This window comes from Ixodes scapularis, unplaced genomic scaffold (assembly GCF_016920785.2).
Source record: "Ixodes scapularis isolate PalLabHiFi unplaced genomic scaffold, ASM1692078v2 ptg001934l_1___fragment_3__unscaffolded, whole genome shotgun sequence".
NCBI lineage: Eukaryota > Metazoa > Arthropoda > Arachnida > Ixodida > Ixodidae > Ixodes > Ixodes scapularis.
The window spans coordinates 114,508-135,633 of record NW_024610211.1 but is presented as its reverse complement, the minus strand read 5'-3'; the positions used below and the strand labels follow the sequence as shown (position 1 = coordinate 135,633).

At 46.1% G+C, this 21,126-nt stretch overlaps 2 protein-coding genes across 2 annotated transcripts; both read left to right on the top strand.

Annotated features, from left to right (window-relative positions):
- Nucleotides 1–2,766: 2,766 nt before the first annotated feature.
- LOC115308492 lies at nucleotides 2,767–15,853 on the top strand. Its single transcript, XM_042288339.1, has 3 exons — nucleotides 2,767–2,792; nucleotides 8,900–9,548; nucleotides 15,797–15,853. The coding sequence occupies exons 1-3, from the start codon at nucleotides 2,767–2,769 to the stop codon at nucleotides 15,851–15,853; spliced, it is 732 nt and encodes a 243-aa protein (XP_042144273.1).
- A 2,218-nt stretch (nucleotides 15,854–18,071) lies between these two features.
- Nucleotides 18,072–19,359, top strand: LOC115332038. Its single transcript, XM_042288338.1, has one exon. The coding sequence runs from the start codon at nucleotides 18,235–18,237 to the stop codon at nucleotides 19,357–19,359; it is 1,125 nt and encodes a 374-aa protein (XP_042144272.1). The 5' UTR covers nucleotides 18,072–18,234.
- Nucleotides 19,360–21,126: the final 1,767 nt, after the last annotated feature.

The window sequence follows — 21,126 nt, the reverse complement described above, 5'->3', positions numbered from 1 at the left end:
GATGCGCCCAGCAAGTCTGTTGGACGTCCTTTTTTACAAGGCCCTGTCCGCAACGTCTGGCCCTGTACCAGAGGTTGCCGCGTCACTGTTCGGGGATAATCTCCAAACAAGAGCGACGAGCGTGCAACGGGGGTACACACAAAAGTCTAGTGGAGCAACCACTGTGAGTCCTGGCCGTGCACAAGCTCGAAAGTTGAGATCAACGCACTGACGCACATTCAAGTTCTTCCCCGGCCAAGCCACAACACCGCATGACAGAAAAGTCTTCTTGCGACTGTGAAGGTCGGCCAGGATCGAGCAATGGAGATACCTCATCTACGCGTCTCGCAACTCTTCTATTCTCAATCCAAGCAACGAGTCCTTGGATGAACGCAGCAGGGTAGGCACAAAGCCCGCCCCAGACCAAGTCAAAGCACCGCATAACTCAAAAGTCTTCTTGCGACTGAAAAGACTGGCCAGGTTCGAACAATGTGAGCACCCCGCACGCGCCTTTTCTCTTCCGCGCTACAAGCGCGACAGCAAAGTGTCATATAATCTAAACGGCCGATCTTGGAAATGGACGAGTTAATAAACTATGTTTGCTTCGCATAAACCGTTTCCGCAGCGTCGAAGTGTTTACCGCATTTACCGCTGGCTTCCAACACCCGCTGGTCATTCATGCAAAAGCTGCAGTTTGTACAGCGACGGGCTGACCTAACGCACAACAGTTATAGGCCGCCGACGTCCATGCCGCTGCCATAATTTCTAGGCTTCCCGGGCACCCGCCGACGTGAACCGTACGTTTTTCCGGGCCTCCCGCGCAGCTGTACAGGATAAACTATCAACAACTCGTCTCATTATCGCAAGACCGTCACCTCCTTCGTGAGGCTCTTCACTACACGAGAACGGCTCTTTCCCCACCTAACCGTCTTTCCCTCTTTTACTCTAACACGTTATCCCTCCGCACGCCCTCGCGTCCCAACGCGTTCCAAACACGGCGGAGAACCGGTACCATGCCCAGCGGCAACGCAGGGCACGCACTTTACCGTCCCCTCTCCGGGCATGGGGACAACAACTCGAGAGTAATCTCCGCCCGAAGCGCAAACTCCGATATGGCGGTCTGAGGGTCCGGCAAAAACTGCATGCAATTAAGCGGGATCACCCTCACGACTCTACAGACAGGGACAAACGGAACGTGACAATCGCGTCAACCTGGGCCCCACGGAGCATTACACACAGCCACTTATGAGGTGGGCACGGAAACTCGGTGGCTCTCGGAATTCCGATGCATTCACAACAGGCATCGCGTATCCGGCAACACTTGGGAGGATTAGTCCCAAGGTATCACCTCTGGCCGCAAGGTACTGCATCAGTGCGGTCGGAGCCACAAGAACACATATTGTACCCAAACGCTGTGGACGCACGGTACTCAAAACCGCGCCGACAGCTCAAAACAAGGCCGGCTGAGAGCGAGCGTGCAGTAAAACTCGAACGCTAGGCTCCCCTCGGACAAAATGCAGTTCGGGTATAATTTCCCAATGCAGTCCGTGCAACCGCCGTCTGCAATGGAAGTGGTATTAAGATACTCCCACAGCAAACCCTCTCTGACGCGAGCGATCGAAAACAGTCAATCCAAGGCACTGCAACGACACGCGAACAAAGGCGGCTGCGCGCGTCCCATCGCCTAATAAATGAGCTGACATCTCACCCATCGGACGTGGACGGCGGGAGGCGTAGTTGGGGCGACAGAACACCCGACACTGCAGGCCTCAAAGAAGGCGGGAATATCCACGCACACTGAACACTTGCGCCTCATCAAGAAGCTGAAGGATAGACCTGCCAGCATCCGACGGCACAGCTAAACAGTAGATTAAGGCGCTCCTCGCCACAGGGGATAAACTCCAGGTTGATTGGGACAAAGGATTGTCAGGAAAGACAACGTCTGGGTCCGCGCTTCCTCATCAAGCAAACGATCATGTCGGATCTCGTGCGGCGTTGCTACAACGAGGATCGCCCCCAATAGGAGTGCGGAAGCAATGCCCCCATCCAACCGGAAACAGGCCAGAAATCGGAACTCTAGCCTGAATGTAAATCAGGCCCCACGTTGGGCGCCAATAATGTAGGGTTCTCGTCCGATTCCCCAGGCCCCTGTCTCCGGATGAACGTGACACAGCAAACGCATAGCTCTCGGCAGAAGGGGTTTATTCCACTCACGTTCTGCTGGGGGTTTCGGGATCGGGAGAAGTGATCGAGGAGGCCTGGAGGGGCTGCGCCGCCACTGTATGCTGCATGCCGATCGTCCGTGTGGTGCTAGTCCACACCGCATCCCGTGGACGTCGCCGTCGAGGGTCAAATCCGGAGTCTAAATCCGGACCATGTCACCGGGCCGTCGCCCGAGCCGACGTCGCGGTCGCCACCACCGCGCACGTCCGTCGTGGCCCGTTTTCCGCGCAAGAGTCCCCTCCCTATTTCCCGTCGTCCGAGCCCTCCCCGCCGTTCCCGCCGTCACCGCGTACCAGACCGGCCGGAGCCTCTTCTTTCCCATCTTGGGCGGTCTCTCGCTGGAGCTCCCCGTCTGGCTCTGCCGTAGCACGTGCAGGGCCTCGGGCGCCGACGCTGTCCGGGAGGGGGGTCCTATGATGTCCACCGCCGACACCGCCAATGTCTTCAAGATGGGTCCCGAGAGAGGAGGCGCTCGGGAACCAAACCTCAAAGGCGCCGTCCTTGCCACGGAGGGGACCGAAAACGAGTCTCCAGGCGCCGGCGTCCGGTTGTCGACCAGAAGGGATGCCGACGGGACCCCACACCCTATCGTAATTTTATAATTCGTAATGAAACGCTTGCAAAATCCTATTGACAGTCGACACTGGGTGGCCGCTTAACCTGGCCATAGCTCTTTGCGATAGGCCCTGCTCAGACAGGGTGGTGAATTTATTCCGCTCCGGAATCGATACGCCTGGCATATCGGTGGTTACCAAAGAGAGCTTCAGCGAGCAGTTCCTCGCTTTTAATAAGAATCGACTGATAACCTCGCACAAAAACATGCGCATCGCTTATCAAAACCGAGGCATCCGCGTCGCGGTTTGTTGCAGCATTTTTAATTTTTTTTTTCGAAAAGAGTACGGTTGTGTCAATAAACAAATTTTATTTCACGTCTATGTCGTTTCACTATTTCTCAGAAACCGTGTACGCCACGTTTTTCACCGGAGCCTCCGCGTAGTTCCGGTGAGACGTCATTGAGCACTACGGGTCTTCTTTGCACGAAATGTTTCAACTTTCATTTCGCCCTTGAGATACACAAAGCAATAATTAATGATAGCGCTGAACAGATATGACTGGGCATCTGATATATAAAAGCGATAATTAATGGGAGCGCTGGACAGATCGGACCAGAATCTGCACAGAGTGGCGTATTCTTCAAGGCTCAGGTTGCTACAATTAACAAAAATGTGTGCTGAGTGCGCGAGTTGCTAGACCTGCATTATGGCATTTGCAGCGAGGCATACGAGCCTGAAGAACAAGGGAGGTTAATGAACGAGCTCTGGGAGTGGACGTATGGATGTGATCATGTATTATATACTAAATATTTGTAGTAGCAACCTTCAGTTGGGAGTCAGCACTCGTCATGTGTCCCAACTTGTTCTTCTGTCTCGTATGTCGCGCTGTTTTGCTATAAGTACTGCTAATTATAAAATTACAATACGTATAACAAACAATAAAACTGCGCACGCCAGGAGGAAAAGACTCCATGAGCGTGCTCCGCTCGCGCGCGCGCAAGCAGCTTGCTGTTGCTCCTAGCATCTAGAGTTCCTGTACGCTCGTAGGGAGCCTATACAGAAACTCTACTAGCATCGACCTTCTCGCTTCGCGCGCAAGCCGAAGGTGTCGACTGGGCGACAGTGCGGCGACACGAAAACACCCTGAGTGACGGCGCTTAGAGCGCGCCACCGGCGAAACGCGGAAGTCCCAGACGCGCCGCGCGAAGGTCGAGCACATCTTTGTAGGACCCGCACCCTCGAACACCGGACGTATTTTCATTAGTTCCCAGGGGCCCACCAGCTGGAGCAGCCTGTCTCGATGGCCGCGCGTTCCGGCGTTCGGGTTTCATTCCGTGCCGATTGTACATCCAACGTTACTAGAACTCAGTATACTGCCATAGAACATTCCCCGAAGAAGTGACACCGGTCCGTACAGAGGAGCCTAACTATCGGCGATCGCAACGCCGCCATTTCTCCCGCCTCGGCCACTAAGGAAACTGCACAGCTGCTTCTAATGGTTCAGGAGTATCGTATTCGATAGCGTCAACTGTTACTCTTCTACTTTGGCTTTAATCGGCAACCTCGTAGCCGAAACAGATACAGTGGAAGGGATTCCAGGGTTGCCATCCCCCGTCTCCCAAGCGGGCGTGCCGTGAATCATTACAGAAGTCAGCACGCGGCCAGGTCGGGACGCGCTACCTGAAATCACCGGTGAGACGTAGTTGTATAAAACAATATTAATTGTGCCGCGAAACCTTGTAAAGTAATCTTTTTTAAAACCATCACGGTGCCTGCTATTTTGTACCAATCTCCAATAAAAGTTCTTACAAAAAAAATAGTTTTTTTTTCTGTTTGTTTTTATGCAAAGAACAAGCTCAAAGAACAAGCTTTCTGAAAGCTCATGTTAACCAGAGTCCAGATGCCGGCCGGAGATGTTACTCTTTCTGTGGATGCTAGTAGAGGGCGCCACCGCCGCCTTGCTCTGGAGTCCTCCGGCCCCGCCAGCACCGCTCCGTTGACTTATGCGAAGCTCTGTGCTACGACCGCCGTGTTAATGGAATTTCTTTTAAAAAGAATTGTTCCGAAATCCTATGTTTGAGGAGTATCATGATACTGCCTATTATTCACATGCTTTACTGCTGCTTGTGGTTCTCTAATTGGGTACGTGGTCCTATAGCACCTTCCGCGCCGTTATGAGCACTATCACGCTACCGTGCCGCTGACACAAAAAATAACCACCCAATGACTCAGCTGAAAGTGACATCCTCAAAAGATTAGCAGAGCATCCCACTCACGTAATACACCCCCCTCCTCCCTTTTCATTTATATTCATATTGTAATCCACTTAAAGGAGTCATGAAATTTTTTTTGATTCCTCCATAGCTTTGATTCTCAACTCAAAGCGGATTGAGAAATCACGTGCTCGTGACATGCTTTTGTACCGGTGCGGTGACTCGAAGCTTTCACCGTGCTTTTTGAGCACACCATATAACTTGTCATTCGCAAGTGATAATAACTTCCGGCAGGGCACTCCTTGACCACGAACGCGAATCCAAATATTTGGTGACGAGTGCATACATCCGAGTGACGCAGTTCTCGTGTGCAATGCGTGAGCTCGGGTCAGCTGACGTGCTTTAGATACCGCTGACGTGCTTTGGGTAACGGTGACATGCTCTGAGTAACGCGGATGTATCACAGTGAAAAGGCGGAGAGCTTTCAAGGGAAATAAAGTACAAAATAGTCCCCTATATCTCCAAATGTTCGTACCGAAAAGCTGGCTTTTTACTTTCTACCCTCTTTATTTTGGCCCACAAAACGATATGCGAATAGTAAACCCCGAATGGTAGAATCATTTACACCAGCCGAAAATTTATTTCATGTCGAATAAAAGGATAAAAGGCGCGAAGCAGTCTAGCAGCGGCAACGGCAGTACCTTCTTGCCCTAATACGTCGCACTTACAATTCCAGCTCCAACTGACCGCTGAATTGCTTCGTTGCTCCTGGACGCCGCCGACTACTGCAAGCTATCACCTGACCGCCATTGGACAGCGACAAAGAGGCTGAGCGACGTCACCACGCTAACGCGGATAAAACGACTGTCTTCAAGACGGCGCATCAGAAGCAGTCTAGCAGCGGCAACGGCAGTACCTTCTTGCCCTAATACGTCGCACTTACAATTCCAGCTCCAACTGACAGCTGAATTGCTTCGTTGCTCCTGGACGCCGCCGACTACTGCAAGCTATCACCTGACCGCCATTGGACAGCGACAAAGCGGCTGAGCGACGTCACCACGCTAACGCGGATAAAACGACTGTCTTCAAGACGGCGCATCAGAAGCAGTCTAGCAGCGGCAACGGCAGTACCTTCTTGCCCTAATACGTCGCACTTACAATTCCAGCTCCAACTGACCGCTGAATTGCTTCGTTGCTCCTGGACGCCGCCGACTACTGCAAGCTATCACCTGACCGCCATTGGACAGCGACAAAGAGGCTGAGCGACGTCACCACGCTAACGCGGATAAAACGACTGTCTTCAAGACGGCGCATCAGAAGCAGTCTAGCAGCGGCAACGGCAGTACCTTCTTGCCCTAATACGTCGCACTTACAATTCCAGCTCCAACTGACCGCTGAATTGCTTCGTTGCTCCTGGACGCCGCCGACTACTGCAAGCTATCACCTGACCGCCATTGGACAGCGACAAAGAGGCTGAGCGACGTCACCACGCTAACGCGGATAAAACGACTGTCTTCAAGACGGCGCATCAGAAGCAGTCTAGCAGCGGCAACGGCAGTACCTTCTTGCCCTAATACGTCGCACTTACAATTCCAGCTCCAACTGACCGCTGAATTGCTTCGTTGCTCCTGGACGCCGCCGACTACTGCAAGCTATCACCTGACCGCCATTGGACAGCGACAAAGAGGCTGAGCGACGTCACCACGCTAACGCGGATAAAACGACTGTCTTCAAGACGGCGCATCAGAAGCAGTCTAGCAGCGGCAACGGCAGTACCTTCTTGCCCTAATACGTCGCACTTACAATTCCAGCTCCAACTGACCGCTGAATTGCTTCGTTGCTCCTGGACGCCGCCGACTACTGCAAGCTATCACCTGACCGCCATTGGACAGCGACAAAGAGGCTGAGCGACGTCACCACGCTAACGCGGATAAAACGACTGTCTTCAAGACGGCGCATCAGAAGCAGTCTAGCAGCGGCAACGGCAGTACCTTCTTGCCCTAATACGTCGCACTTACAATTCCAGCTCCAACTGACCGCTGAATTGCTTCGTTGCTCCTGGACGCCGCCGACTACTGCAAGCTATCACCTGACCGCCATTGGACAGCGACAAAGAGGCTGAGCGACGTCACCACGCTAACGCGGATAAAACGACTGTCTTCAAGACGGCGCATCAGAAGCAGTCTAGCAGCGGCAACGGCAGTACCTTCTTGCCCTAATACGTCGCACTTACAATTCCAGCTCCAACTGACCGCTGAATTGCTTCGTTGCTCCTGGACGCCGCCGACTACTGCAAGCTATCACCTGACCGCCATTGGACAGCGACAAAGAGGCTGAGCGACGTCACCACGCTAACGCGGATAAAACGACTGTCTTCAAGACGGCGCATCAGAAGCAGTCTAGCAGCGGCAACGGCAGTACCTTCTTGCCCTAATACGTCGCACTTACAATTCCAGCTCCAACTGACCGCTGAATTGCTTCGTTGCTCTTGGACGCCGCCGACTACTGCAAGCTATCACCTGACCGCCATTGGACAGCGACAAAGAGGCTGAGCGACGTCACCACGCTAACGCGGATAAAACGACTGTCTTCAAGACGGCGCATCAGAAGCAGTCTAGCAGCGGCAACGGCAGTACCTTCTTGCCCTAATACGTCGAACTTACAATTCCAGGTTGGTGCATTGCTTTTTTTTTCTATTTCCTTAAACTTATAAGTTTCACTGCCATTGCTGCTGCTACTGCTACCACTAAATTTAGGATTGTTTTAGTGCGATGTCATCCGATGAAGGGGATTCAGCATGTATAGCGTGCGATGAACCCTTGCCAAAAAGTGACTCACTTATGTGTTGTGCTGAATGTGAGTTCAGCTTCCACTTGGGGGCGTGTTCGGGAGTGTCTAAAAGCGCATTCAAAAAGAAAAGTGCTGCTTCGAAGGAAGCCTGGACGTGTCTAACTTGTAAGAAAGCAAAAGCAAGAATTGATCCAGTAGGTGAAAATCCCAAATCAAGCAACGAAAAAGATGATGGAAACACACTTGCGGAAATAAGTAGAAAACTCTCTGTTTTGATGACACTACACGCAAAAGTTGACGCATTGATGGAAATCAAGAACACTGTTGATGGAATCGAGCGCTCGGTCCAGGTCATGTCTGACCAGTATGACGTACTCCTTACCGAAGTTAAGCAGCAGAAAAACGAAATCAGCGAGCTAAAAAAGCGTATCGAGAGGGTGGAAACAAGTGGCTTCACCGAGGTCCAACAGCTCAGGCGCGAAGTGAACGATCTAGAACAGTACAGTAGAAGGCAAAACATTGAAGTACACGGGCTGGCACCTTCCGCAAATGAAAACTTACTGGGTCAACTAAACGCGCTCTCGGAACAACTTCAGTTACCAAAGCTGACCGAGCAAGATATCGAGGCAGCACACAGACTCCCCCCCAAGTCCGACAAAGTTCCAGTCATCTTAGTGCGATTTGCGTCACGTCTCACCCGAGATAAGTGGCTACAGGGAAATGCGCGCCTAAGGCAGATGAAATCTACAGTGCGAATCTATGAAAACCTGACAGCTCAAAACAAAAAGTTATTCTGGCAGATTAGGACCAAAACCGCTGAAAAGGGCTATCGATTTGCATGGCACAAAGAAGGAAAGATGTTCGTGAGAAAAGCCGCCGGTGACCGTCTTATCAGGATAGGACGCGAAGATGACCTGGAACTGATACGTTAATCAGAAACGCGAAGTTCACTTTTACTTTTATTTTTTCGATAATGGGTAGTTCTTCCACAGAACACAGTTATTATGATAACAATTCGTTCAGAAATCTTGTTAATGGAAACATTGCACACAATGACAATAGATTATCTGTGTTTCATTTAAACACAAGAAGCATTAGGAACAAATGTGACGAAATTGAACAGTTACTTGACTGCCTAGAACTACGCTTTGATATCCTAGCATTCACTGAGACATGGCTTACGAATGATTCACATATTCCTGAATTTAACGGTTACTACCACACAGAGATATTTCGAACTGGGAAAAAAGGTGGGGGAGTGTCCCTTTACTATAAAAGCTACTTGGCATGCAGTGTTATCTCTGAATATACTCGTGTCTCTGCGAATTATGAGTGTCTTTTTGTAGGGTGTCGTGATTACATTATAGGTGTTGTGTACAGACCGCCATCCGGATCACCTAGTGTTTTTCTAGACTTCTTACAAGAAATTTTTCAGTATGCATCTGAGAGTAAACTTCCTATGATACTAGTTGGTGATTTTAATATTAATCTGATGTTGTCTGACTCATGGCAATTAGAATTTTTATATCTCGTGCAATCACATGGTTATGAAAATGTAATTGATTGTCCTACCCGCGTTACGTCTGAGACGGAAACTTTAATTGATTTATGTTTGACCAATGCAATGAGAAATGACGTAGTATCTGGTGTACTGACGGTGGATTTAAGTGATCACTTACCTCTCTTTTGCTTTCTTCCATGCGCAAACGTCGGCTACAATAAAACGAATATAACTAACCCTTATTATCGAGACATAAACGATTATAGTATCGAACGCTTCGTTACGCTTGTATCGACCATACACTGGAATGATATATACAATGAGCCAAACCCTAGTAAGTCCTACGATAAGTTTATAGAAAAGATAAAAGAAGCCTATGAAGATGCGTTCCCATTTAGGAAAGCTAAAAGACACAAGAAATCACGGAAACCCTGGATTACCGTAACACTTCTCAAACGAATTAATGAGCGAAATAAACTTTACGACACATTCATAAAAACAAAAGACCTCGATATACTGGCTGAATACAAAAAGAGGCGGAACAAGTTAAACTCCGACATAAAAAAGGTGAAAGTAAACTATTATAAAAATAAATTCATTACAATTCAACATAATCCAGTGAAAGTATGGAAGACGGCAAAAGAACTGATGTCCAAGTCAAGCAGTACCATCCCCAATGTCCTTAGAATAGATGACGTGGATTATTCTGGTAGAGAACTTGCAAATCTATTTAATGCTCATTTTTTGCTTTCGGGCGCTCCGACCTTCTCCTTACAACAGGAAAGAAACTTTGAGTTTCATACCCGCGTATGTTTACAACAGTCTATATTTTTGTCACCAACTACAGAGACTGAAGTGCTTAACGTAATAAATTCATTAAGAAACAGCGGCGCATGCGGCGATGATGAGTTGAAAGTTAAACCTATAAAAGCAATTGCTGGGGTAATATGTCAACCACTATCAGCAATCTGTGACAAAATATTAAGCACCGGGATATCTCCTGCTCAATTAAAAATCGCCCGAGTATCAGTAATACACAAAGGTGGGCCACTTAATAATTTAAACAACTACAGACCTATATCTGTATTGCCAGTATTTTCAAAAGTAATAGAGAAGATAATAAACTCCAGGATGTCTGACCATTTTATTAAAAATAACCTAATTGTTGAACAACAATATGGATTTCAAAAAGGGAAATCAACCGAGGAAGCTTTACTGAAAATCAAGGACAAAATTTTAACCAATTTTGAGACCAAGCTTTACACATTAGGAATATTTTTAGATTTCAGGAAAGCGTTTGATTCTATTAAGCATGAAATAATTCTGAAGAAGTTGTATAACTATGGTATTAGAGGAGTAGCCCTAGAACTTATTCAAAATTACTTATCAGATCGTGTGCAATATACGACTTTAAGTTGCGAGAAATCAGAAATCAGTAAAATACAATATGGTGTTCCCCAGGGGTCCATCCTTGGACCACTCTTATTTTTGGCGTATATTAATGATATTGTCAACATTCCCCACACACCTGACATTGTGCTATACGCCGATGATACAAACGTATTTTTTTCTGGTCCCAACATAGATGAACTTGAATCACTTGCGAACGATTGGATGTTAGAGTTAAGTGCATGGTTGACATGTAATGAATTAGAGCTAAACACCGAGAAAACAAAGAATATGATATTTCGAGCAAAAAATAAAAGCATTAATCAAGAACTTAACCTACGATTTAGAAATAGTGAAATTCAATATGTAAAAGCTCACAAGTTTTTAGGTGTATACTTTCAGGAAAACCTTAATTGGTCTTATGATATTGATCAGATTCGGCCAAACATCTCCCGGTCAATAGGTATTATAAATAGGCTCAAACATATCATTCCGGTTTGGTTAAAACGACAGTTATACTTTACTCTTGTTCATTCTCGTTTAAATTACTGCAGTTTGGTATGGGGTACGTGCTCACAGACCTGTATATCCAAGCTGCTCATTCTACAGAAAAGAGCAGTTCGGTCAATTGCCAATATCTCATATAAGGAACACTCTAGCCCATATTTTATCAAGTATTCTCTTCCTACGGTAGAACAATCACTCATTCAAAAACTGGCAATTTACATGTTTTACAAAAAAAAAGCCCACCCTCAGTTTGTACATGAAAATTACATCAACAATGCATCAATATACTCATTTCGCCATACCCACTACACTCAGTCCAGAGTACGCACAAACTACGGTAAACAAAGAATACTTAATCAGATCGCACAGCTATTAAACAACCACCCTGAAATACTGTCCATGATAAATAATTCCAACACACTATACACATTTAAACGAACACTGAAAACGTACCTTTCAGGTATAACATGATTTATTAAAGTTTCCGGCCTCATTTCTTTTGTTATATCAATGTATCTTAGTGTAATCCCACTATTAGTATTTGATTGTTTTTGTTCCTATGTTTCTGTACGTTGTGCTGCTGACTGTACAGGGGGATGGAGCCCTGTCAGGCGATTTAAATCGCCTTTTGCCCCATCCTCCTAGACACTTGTCTGAATAAAGAATATTATTATTATAACAGAACAGGACGAAAAAAGAAGCACGTACGACACGAACAAGTGTCAACTTCCAACTGATTTAATAAAACACGGAAAATTGTCAAACTGTTTATCCCCATCGCCTAAACACATGCAACAGATAAAGGTTCCTATCGCTCATCACACGCAGCCCTCAAGAAACACAATTTCTTTGTTTAGCAGATAAAAGGGCTGCTTACGCATTTGTCAGCTGCTTTGTGTACACCGAAAGCTTCGATTTATCCCCTTTCCATCTCCTTCTTCCCTCTCTTAATAAACCTTGCGTGCTCTAACAAAGGTTACCATCCGCATCGTTCGCAGTGTTCCGCAAGATGCTCACCCGAATCATTGCGTCCGGCTAGTTTGTGTTCCCGCGCTCTTTCATTAAGGCATCGGCCGGTCTGACCTATGTAAAATTGGCCGCAACTAAAAGGAAATTACCTTAGTCACGCCTTTTAATCTTTTAATCGATATGTGCCAACTAGCCCCCCCCCCCCCCCCCCCTCCAAACCAAAATTTTATTTAACTTCATGGCCCCTTTAAACCTGGAAATCGATAAAAGTAAATGCACATAAAAAAATAAAAAAAAAGCCTTGCGGAAAGGTGGTGGTTTTTTTTTCCAAAGTGGGCAGTGTAAATTACCTCGACCCGCAAGTTCGGAACTAAGTGTATAATTTTAACATTCCCGCTTTTGTTCCGTGAAGCGGTCATAACACATGAACATGTCGGGACCACACCAAAGCTTGTAAACAACTCCGGAACGCAGCCCAGTGGCGGAAACTTACATTTTTTGTTGCGTCCCTGTTGATGTTCGAAGTGAAACGGTGTTATCTATCTCATCCGCAAAACCGTTTTTAAAGCAGCACTCAAGAAAAAAAAAATTGCAGCAAAAGATTTTTCTTTCTTACATGAGAAATTAGAGAAGCATGGAAGCACACTATTTATTATAATCGCTCGTTTGATTGCTATGTACACCTCATATCCAATGAATACAAGTATGTTTTAGTGCATTGCCTACGAATGACGAACATCTACTTTGACGAGCTCTGAGTGGGCGCTAAGCATAAATAAAATTTTTCTTGCATGCTTTCCATAAGACGAGCGCAGTCCTTTATCGCTGTCCACAAACTGTATCCCTTTCCAAGTGGAAGTTTCTTCATCGTTGCCCAAAATCGCACAGAATTCCCGTTTTGCAACCAGAACATATACAGGGTGCGGCCGTAAAAATTTTCACACTTCGCACGCCTAGTAAAAATCGAATTTCAAACGTACATACCTGAAATTGGGAACACGAACGTCGTTTATTCCAAAGTTTTTTGCTTATTTTTTTCAGACGTGAACTCGGGAGTAGCGAATTATTAGAAAGATAACAAAAATGGCAGACGTGCATTTCCTATGGCCTATACCCGCCCGTTCGCCGTCTGCTATCTGATTCCCGATGACGTGTGCTACCAGGGTATAAATACACGAAAATGCCACTAAATTGATGATGTGGTTCTCTTGAGGTTTGCATTGAATGTCGAAAAGACATGATTTTTCTGCGGCCCTATATTGGAACTAATGAGTAAACGTTTGGTTGCATGTTGGCGATACTTATTACAAACCTGCGACCACCAATTTTTTTTTTTTTTTGCTTCTTGAGGGCAGCGTAGTAAAAAGTGACACATAAGTGCAAAGAGGTTGAGTGATTAGTTTTCTTTGCATTGAAAAAAAAATTGCTCTGGTCCATCGAGTTATGAGCGCCAGCGCAACGGCGGCTGATAGATGGCGTAAGTTGTGGCGGAGCGTGCGTGTCCCGAAATCTTGGTGTTTCCAAAATACGCCGAAAGTACGTGGTCAGAGAGCGCACTGTCATCGGAGGTTCGCTATTACCGGGACCAATGAAATGGCGCCAAAAGTGCGCCGTGAGAGAGCGCGCTGTCTTCAGAAGTTCGCTATCACATTTACGTGACCACTCAGGCGAATTAGAGGCAATTAAATTAAGAAGGATGACAAGCAAATTAAGAGGAATCAAAGTGAATAAAGTAACTTATGGGTGTTTGTCTTTAATGCAACGGCGCTTGGGCTTTCGCCTCCAAGGCGTCTTAGGGATAACTATAGGGTTCTCCCCACGGTGGACGGCAGTGGCATCGTCGCCCACCGCTCCGACTGGCCGCCCATCGCTCCAACTGACCGCCTACCACTCGTTTCTTTTTTTTTTTTTTTTTTTTTGATGGTGCGATTTTGCCTGCGCACATGGCTGCAGACCGTCGCCGTCGTACTCAACAGGTCCGCGCACCGCCACGTTATGGTTCGCTATCGCATCGCTGATTGCCGTCACTGCGACATTGCTTCAAACAAAAAGCGCGGGCGCTCGGCGTGTTTCTTCTAGAGCGCAGCTTTTAGGCGCCCGTTTCCGGCTTGAGCGGCGTCGCCGTCGCCGTCGTCGTAAGCGCGCGTAACCTTCGTAACCCCCCTTGTGAGGGTTACGAGGGTTACTCTCACGAAGGTTTCCCTCACGAGGACCACGAGGGTCACCCCCGTAGCCCTCATGAGAGTAACCCTGGTGACCCTCATGAGGGTTTCGAGGATTAGTTACCCTCAAACGAGTACAATCACGAGGGTTACCCTCGTAACCCTCGTGAGAGTAACCCTGGTGACCCTCATGAGGGTTTCGAGGGTTAGTTACCCTCAAACGAGTACAATCACGAGGGTCACGTGGGTCACAAGGGTTACCCTCACGAGGATTTCGAGAGTTACCCTCAAAAGGGTTACGAGGGTTACCCTCACAAGAGTCATGAAGGTTACCCCCTGAGGTAACATGACCCCCCCTGAGGTCACGTGCCCCCTGAGGTCACGTGACCAACCTGAGGTCACGTGACCTGAAGGAGTCACCTATCCCTCAGTACCCTTTCATCCTATCCCTCCCTACCCTCCCTCCTCCTCCTCAAAAGCTGCGCTCTAATCCGGCGTTACAGAGAGTTGTAAACGGCTTTTTCTTTCTCTATATCAGCGGCGCTCCGCCGGCAGCGTCCCGGGGGGGGGGGGGGGGGGGGGGTAGCGATAAACAGACGCGACGACCCAAGAAACCTAACAAAAAAACGAATGCTGCCCCCCCCCCCCCCCCTTTACTCCCTCCCCCGGTCCTGTCCACCTCTCAGGAATTCCTGGGGAGAACCCTGAGGATAACAGAAGAGACCCTGTGAATTTTTTCTTTTTCTACCGATCTACTATCAATGGAAATAGTCAAATCTCGATTCGATGCGCGACAGTCGCATCCACGTAAACGCAGCCACAGTCTAATTATATCAGGTGAACTTCCTAGAAATTGAATTCCACAGAAAACAATTGTTTGTGGGGAAATCGAACGCCGTTCCCCTCCATATATGCCAGAAATGCAATAGAGCGCGTATTTCGTATCCCCTTACCCCAGACACTGTTGTGTGACAAAACATAAATAAATAAAAATGGAGGTCGATGAAATACTTTAAAGCTAGCGCCCGAGTGTCCGAGCAGCCATTCCTCCAGGTATACATTTTCATATTTTTCTCATTTTTTCCCTTTTAATTATATTTGTTGTTTGGTCCGCCAAGGCCATATTCCAGATTTCTCAACTAAACACTGTGCCACCTTGAAGTTTGAACTAACCATTTCCTTTATTGTTTCCCTTGAATTACGAACGCTCATTTCTGAAACCGCATGCAACGCAAGGCGTATGTGTCCAGGAGGATATTGAAATAGAATCGATAACTCTAAATACATTTTATTACTGAGTTACAGATACCGTCTACAAATTTTTTCTTGATGCAGATTGAAATAGATATAATAGAAAAAATATATCAAGGATACAACAGGAAATGCTTGTACCGCAACGCAGCCCAGCTTGAAGTTACTGAGCATCACATGACTAACTAAAGAGAATATATGCAATTTATCAATGACAGATTCAAACAAAGGGCACATGAACGTGTTGGTTTATTGCAGTTGCCGCAACAAAAGTTACTTCCCTTGTTAACCACGGCACCAATCATCCACAAGTGATATTTTTCGCCTGCTCCAATTGCACCATCCAATTATTGAATTTTTCTTCCACTTCAGCACTGCAGGTCTGTAGAAAAAAAAAAGCAAGACTGGTTTTATAATGACCAAAACACACATATCGTTCAAGTACATCTATGAATTGTTTCTTTTTTAATTGCACTGCACTTTTTGTGCAATAGAATGCGTGATAAAAGATCCGCCCAAAAAGAGGGCAGTAAAATGTACTTTTTACAAACAAGATTTCGGGTACTTGAAGGAGATTTTGGTTTATTACTTGCAACAAAAATATACTTTTAGCCTCTTGACTCTTTTATAAAAGGTACAATGCCACTATTTTTGGACTTTCACTAAAAAACGCGCAGCAGTAATCTTTCACGTTCACAACCTACAAAACATGGGTTAGATTAAAAATCGTAATGGCAGTCGCAACAAAGTTAGAGAAAAAGGTGGCGTTAACTTCTTCAAGTTACAGGCAGAATGGGCAACACGATCTTGTTCTGATTGTATGCCGCCCAACCTTCATCGCAGTCGTGCACTGGGGTTGGCAAGTACATCGCACGTGCTAAGCTGCAGACAGCGTTAGGGGTCGGCTCTTCCAGTCGCGGGAGCGATTTGGCTCCAGTCACCACCCGTATACTTGTTCACGCATTGATTGTCATGAGGCCAAGTCGTGTGGTCACCTGTGTTGGGAAATACTTTGAGTACATTGTACAAGTCTCACTGCAAGGAGGTTTAGAATACTTGTACTTTACTCATAGTTCATTCACTGAGTAAGTACTCGTACTTTACTTGAAGTATTTAATTCTGGTACTTTCCGAGGAGAGTGAAACTGCTGACTTCCGAAGTACATTCTCACAATTTGGCCTTGTTCGATTTGAATCACTAAATGATGATTTGTCAACCCTGATGCCACTTGACTTTATCCCAAATTCGCCGCCGATTCCGGAAATAACTTGTGCACTCCTGATTACCCTTGGAGCAATGCATCACCAGTTAGAAAAAACAATGTATAGGGCAGGGGTATCAAACTCATGCGAAAAGGGGAGGGGGGGGGGGGCAAGTAGCCCACCCCGAAGGACTAGGTCCAACTAGAAAGGGTGGGATGGGGGTGGGGGAGGGCGGGGGCAATGTTCTGTTATTTTGAGACAAAAACAAAGAAAGAAACAAACAAACAAACACTGGTGTTTCACGTTGTAAAGCAGCCGGCTGTCCCAGCGACACCTCATAGATTTCTTAGACAAGAAACCTTGTGCTTTCTGCTTTTTGTAAGCTCATCATTTTCACTCTTTAGCTTCTATTTGCATATACGACTACTTTGGGTCCACAACTGGTTTTATGAAAAAATGTAAAACACCACTCTACCACAATAATTACAGTTTTCACAACTCGCCAAAGACACTTAAGACTGCTTTTGTGTTGGAATGCGAAAACATTCCTACACGCAGCGCATTCGTACAAGCAGCGCGCGCCACGTCTTGCTTTCGCACACGTCTCTCCGGCGGTGACATCATGCTCCCCCACTGCGCAGGCGCGGCGAACCCCGGCGGCTTCACGACGGCTTTCGTGACGAAGCATCTGCCTTGCTGTGCTTTTGTTTGTCTTCTATTTCTGAGGCCCGTGCGGTCTGACCTTGAGCGCCCCCTCCGGCTTCCGTGAAAAAACAACTGCGTTGGTGTGTTCTTTTTTCTGAGACGCGTGTTTGGCGACCTATTTTTATGGCCAGTTTTCGGGCACAACGCCAATGCCGCTTTTTCGCGTTATGGGACAAGTAAGCCTTTCGCCTTATTAGAACGAGAGCAAGCACACTATTATTCCCCTGTCTAAGAACAAAAGCCCGAGATCATAGACGTCTAAAGTCAGAGAAAAATCTTGGACTTTAGACGTTACTCCTGCTGAGCAAGAGTTCGTGCAGCCGAGGTGCCTTTTTGAGCACAGAGCTCGCACTCGTGTACTCTAGTAGTTGTGAAGGTTGATTTACATGAGAAAGGGCTGAAAAGCAAATATTTGGACGAAGCAATACTTCTTCCAAAATATAAAGAAACAGAATAGTGCAAAATGCGTGCACAGGGTAAAGCACCTTTAAATAAATCGACGATATAAAACTTTAAAACATAAAAATGAGAGGGCTCGGTACTCACCCGACGGCCAGCATGGCTAAATTTCCGCAACTACTTCTGCAGGTGATGCCGATACTATTGGAAACGCCATCCAACACGCCATTCACGGTACCCGAGGACAGCATCGGACAACAACAAGTCATCATCCGCCCCCATTGGCTGGATTTTCATCGTGGGCGCGAAACGTCATCCACCACGCCACTACAAAAGCAAGGACCAGACCCGGCCAACATCAGAGGGCTCGGCACTCACCCGACGGCCAGCATGGCTAAATTTCCGCAACTACTTCTGCAGGTGATGCCGATACTATTGGAAACGCCATCCAACACGCCATTCACGGTACCCGAGGACAGCATCGGACAACAACAAGTCATCATCCGCCCCCATTGGCTGGATTTTCATCGTGGGCGCGAAACGTCATCCACCACGCCACTACAAAAGCAAGGACCAGACCCGGCCAACATCAGAGGGCTCGGCACTCACCCGACGGCCAGCATGGCTAAATTTCCGCAACTACTTCTGCAGGTTGGTTTACAATACAAGCAGCACAGTTATAAAAATAGCTACAAATTTGTGGTGATAGTGCCGTGCCCTCAAAAGTGTTTTGCCATTTTGTGTGATTGCTGGCGTCGGTTAATGTTGTTGCTGCTTTCTGGGGACGTTGAATCGAACCCAGGACCATTAACAATAGAACAGAAGTTAGAAAAGATTTTGGAAAATCAGGGCCAGATGAGTAAGGATCTTCAAGAAGTTAAAAGTGGTCAAGCAAATCTTAGGCAAGAAATGCATAATATTCACGGAAAAATTAATAAACTGGAAAATGCAATGTCAAATATTCAGAGCGAAATGGTGAAAGTTGATAGTCTAAAGGAAGTCGTTGCAAACCTAGAACAGACAGTCAGACAGCAAAGTGAAAAGCTAATTGACCTAGAAAATAGAGGAAGGCGAAATAATCTACTTATATTTGGCTTACCCGAAAAACACAACGAAAGCACTGAGGAACTGAAGCGAACCGTAACGAAAGATGTCTTCCTGGAGACTCTCGGCATCACAGTAACTTCGATTGAGCGAATTCACAGACTTGGACGTAAGCGCGAGGAAACGAATAGACCGGTAATCATAAAGTTCTTCGACTACAACGAGATAGAGGAAATATTTAAAAACTGTAGAAAACTAAAAGGAACTAAGCTCAGTATCAGTAGTGACTACGCAAAAGAAACAGTGCAAGTAAGAAAACTATTATGGGGAAGCGCGGCATCGAACAGAGCAAAGGGCGATAAGGTATCACTTGTACATGACAAGCTGAAGATTAATGGTGAAACATTTGTGTGGGATCTTAATCTAAACCAGCGACGTCGTGTTCAACCCAGTGGGGCAGCCTACAACTGACGCGATGCAAGGGCGGCTGAAAACGATCCACCTGAATTGAGAGTTATTAGCCTAAACGCCCGAAGTGTGGTTAATAAAATTGAAGCTCTAGAAATTTTGTTTCTTGCCCACAGTCCCCATGTGGTAGCTATTACAGAAACATGGCTAAACTCCAATATAGAAAGCGATTGCATTGTTCCCCCCAATTATAAATTAGTTAGGTGTGATAGAACTACCAGAGGCGGGGGTGTGGCTATTTGTTTGAGAAATGACATTGATTGTGTGGGGCTTGAATGCGACTGTGATGAAACTGTTTGGTGCCGAATTTCTTATAACAGTCGAACGTTCCTTTTCGGAGTGGTTTATAGAACGCCAAACGCACCAGTAGAATTTTTGGAGGGCTTGAATGAGTTTTTGTGCAAATATGTAAATGATACTACCAAGGTAATCATGACTGGAGATTTTAATTTGCCCCATGTAAATTGGGCTCTTTTGACAGCTGGTGGCATTGATATCCTTAACGGAGAAAAAATAATTGACATAACGTTTAATCACAACCTTACCCAAATAGTCAAGGAATACACTAGAATCACCGACCAGTCTCAGTCAACATTAGACCTTGTCTTTATTACAGAAAACATATCGGATTACGAGATTTCAATTGTAGAAGGAATTTCAGACCATAAAATGATTTTGTTTACGATTCCACTACCACGACAGGGTCATTGCAGGGTTGCTAGGCCCCTAATTGTTAAAGACTTTACTCGCGCAGACGATACAAGTATTATAGATTACTTAGAGACATCCTTAGAAACATTAGACCAACTAAGCATTACAAGTACAGTAGATGATCTGTGGAATTTTTTTAAAACTACTACTTCCTTTTGTATTAATTCCTTTGTTCCCAATAAAACTAAAAAGACATATCGCACAAATCCCTGGATAACGCGTGAAATTATCCACCTAAAACGTCAAATCAAAAGGCACAGAAAAGGTTTTAAAGAACATATAAATGCTCTAAAAATTAAATTAAAAACATCACTCAAACAAGCCAAAGAGAGATTCTTTTCAGTGACTCTTCACAACTTTATAAAAACTGCCCCTCAGAAATTCTGGCGTTTCTTAAGAGGAAAGAGGGAAATGATCGAGCAGATTGTTGAAAACGATGTGGTCATTACTGACAGTGCAGAAATGGCAGATCGGTTTAACGTGTTTTTCCAATCAGTCTTTTCACAGCCCACGACGTACAAAATCTCGATGAGGCCTTTCATTCTGATATTGAAACGAGTACGCCAGAAATAGAGATAAGCCAGTCCGGAATATTTGCTAAGCTATTGTCACTGGATACAAAAAAATCAACAGGCCCGGATAAAATACCGAATGAATTCTTAAAGCGATATGCAGAGTGGCTATCTTTTTATTTAAAAATTATCTTCGACAAATCATTACAAACGGAGTCACTCCCGCAAGATTGGCTATCCGCACGTGTCGTCCCTGTGTTTAAAGGAGGAAGCCGCTTTACGATAGAAAACTACCGGCCTATTTCATTGACCAGCGTTTGCTGTAAAGTGATGGAGCACGTCATTTCAAAATATATATTTACTTTTTTAGAGGAGCGAAAGACGTTATACTCTCATCAGCATGGCTTTCGAAATGGTTTGTCAACCGTAACGCAGCTTGTTGAAACGTTTCATGATTTTTCTTTATCTGTAAATAATAAGGAACAGATCGATGTAATTTGTATAGACTTTTCAAAAGCATTCGACCGCATACCTCACAAAAAATTAT

Coding starts and splice junctions, on each gene's coding strand:
- LOC115332038 (XM_042288338.1), top strand. CDS start 18,235: ATGGCTAAATTTCCGCAACTACTTCTGCAGGTGATGCCGATACTATTG.
- LOC115308492 (XM_042288339.1), top strand. CDS start 2,767: ATGCCGACGGGACCCCACACCCTATC. Junction 2,793..8,899: donor ACGGGACCCCACACCCTATC/GTAATTTTATAA, acceptor TGACTGCCTAGA/ACTACGCTTTGATATCCTAG. Junction 9,549..15,796: donor TCGAACGCTTCGTTACGCTT/GTATCGACCATA, acceptor GGTTTATTGCAG/TTGCCGCAACAAAAGTTACT.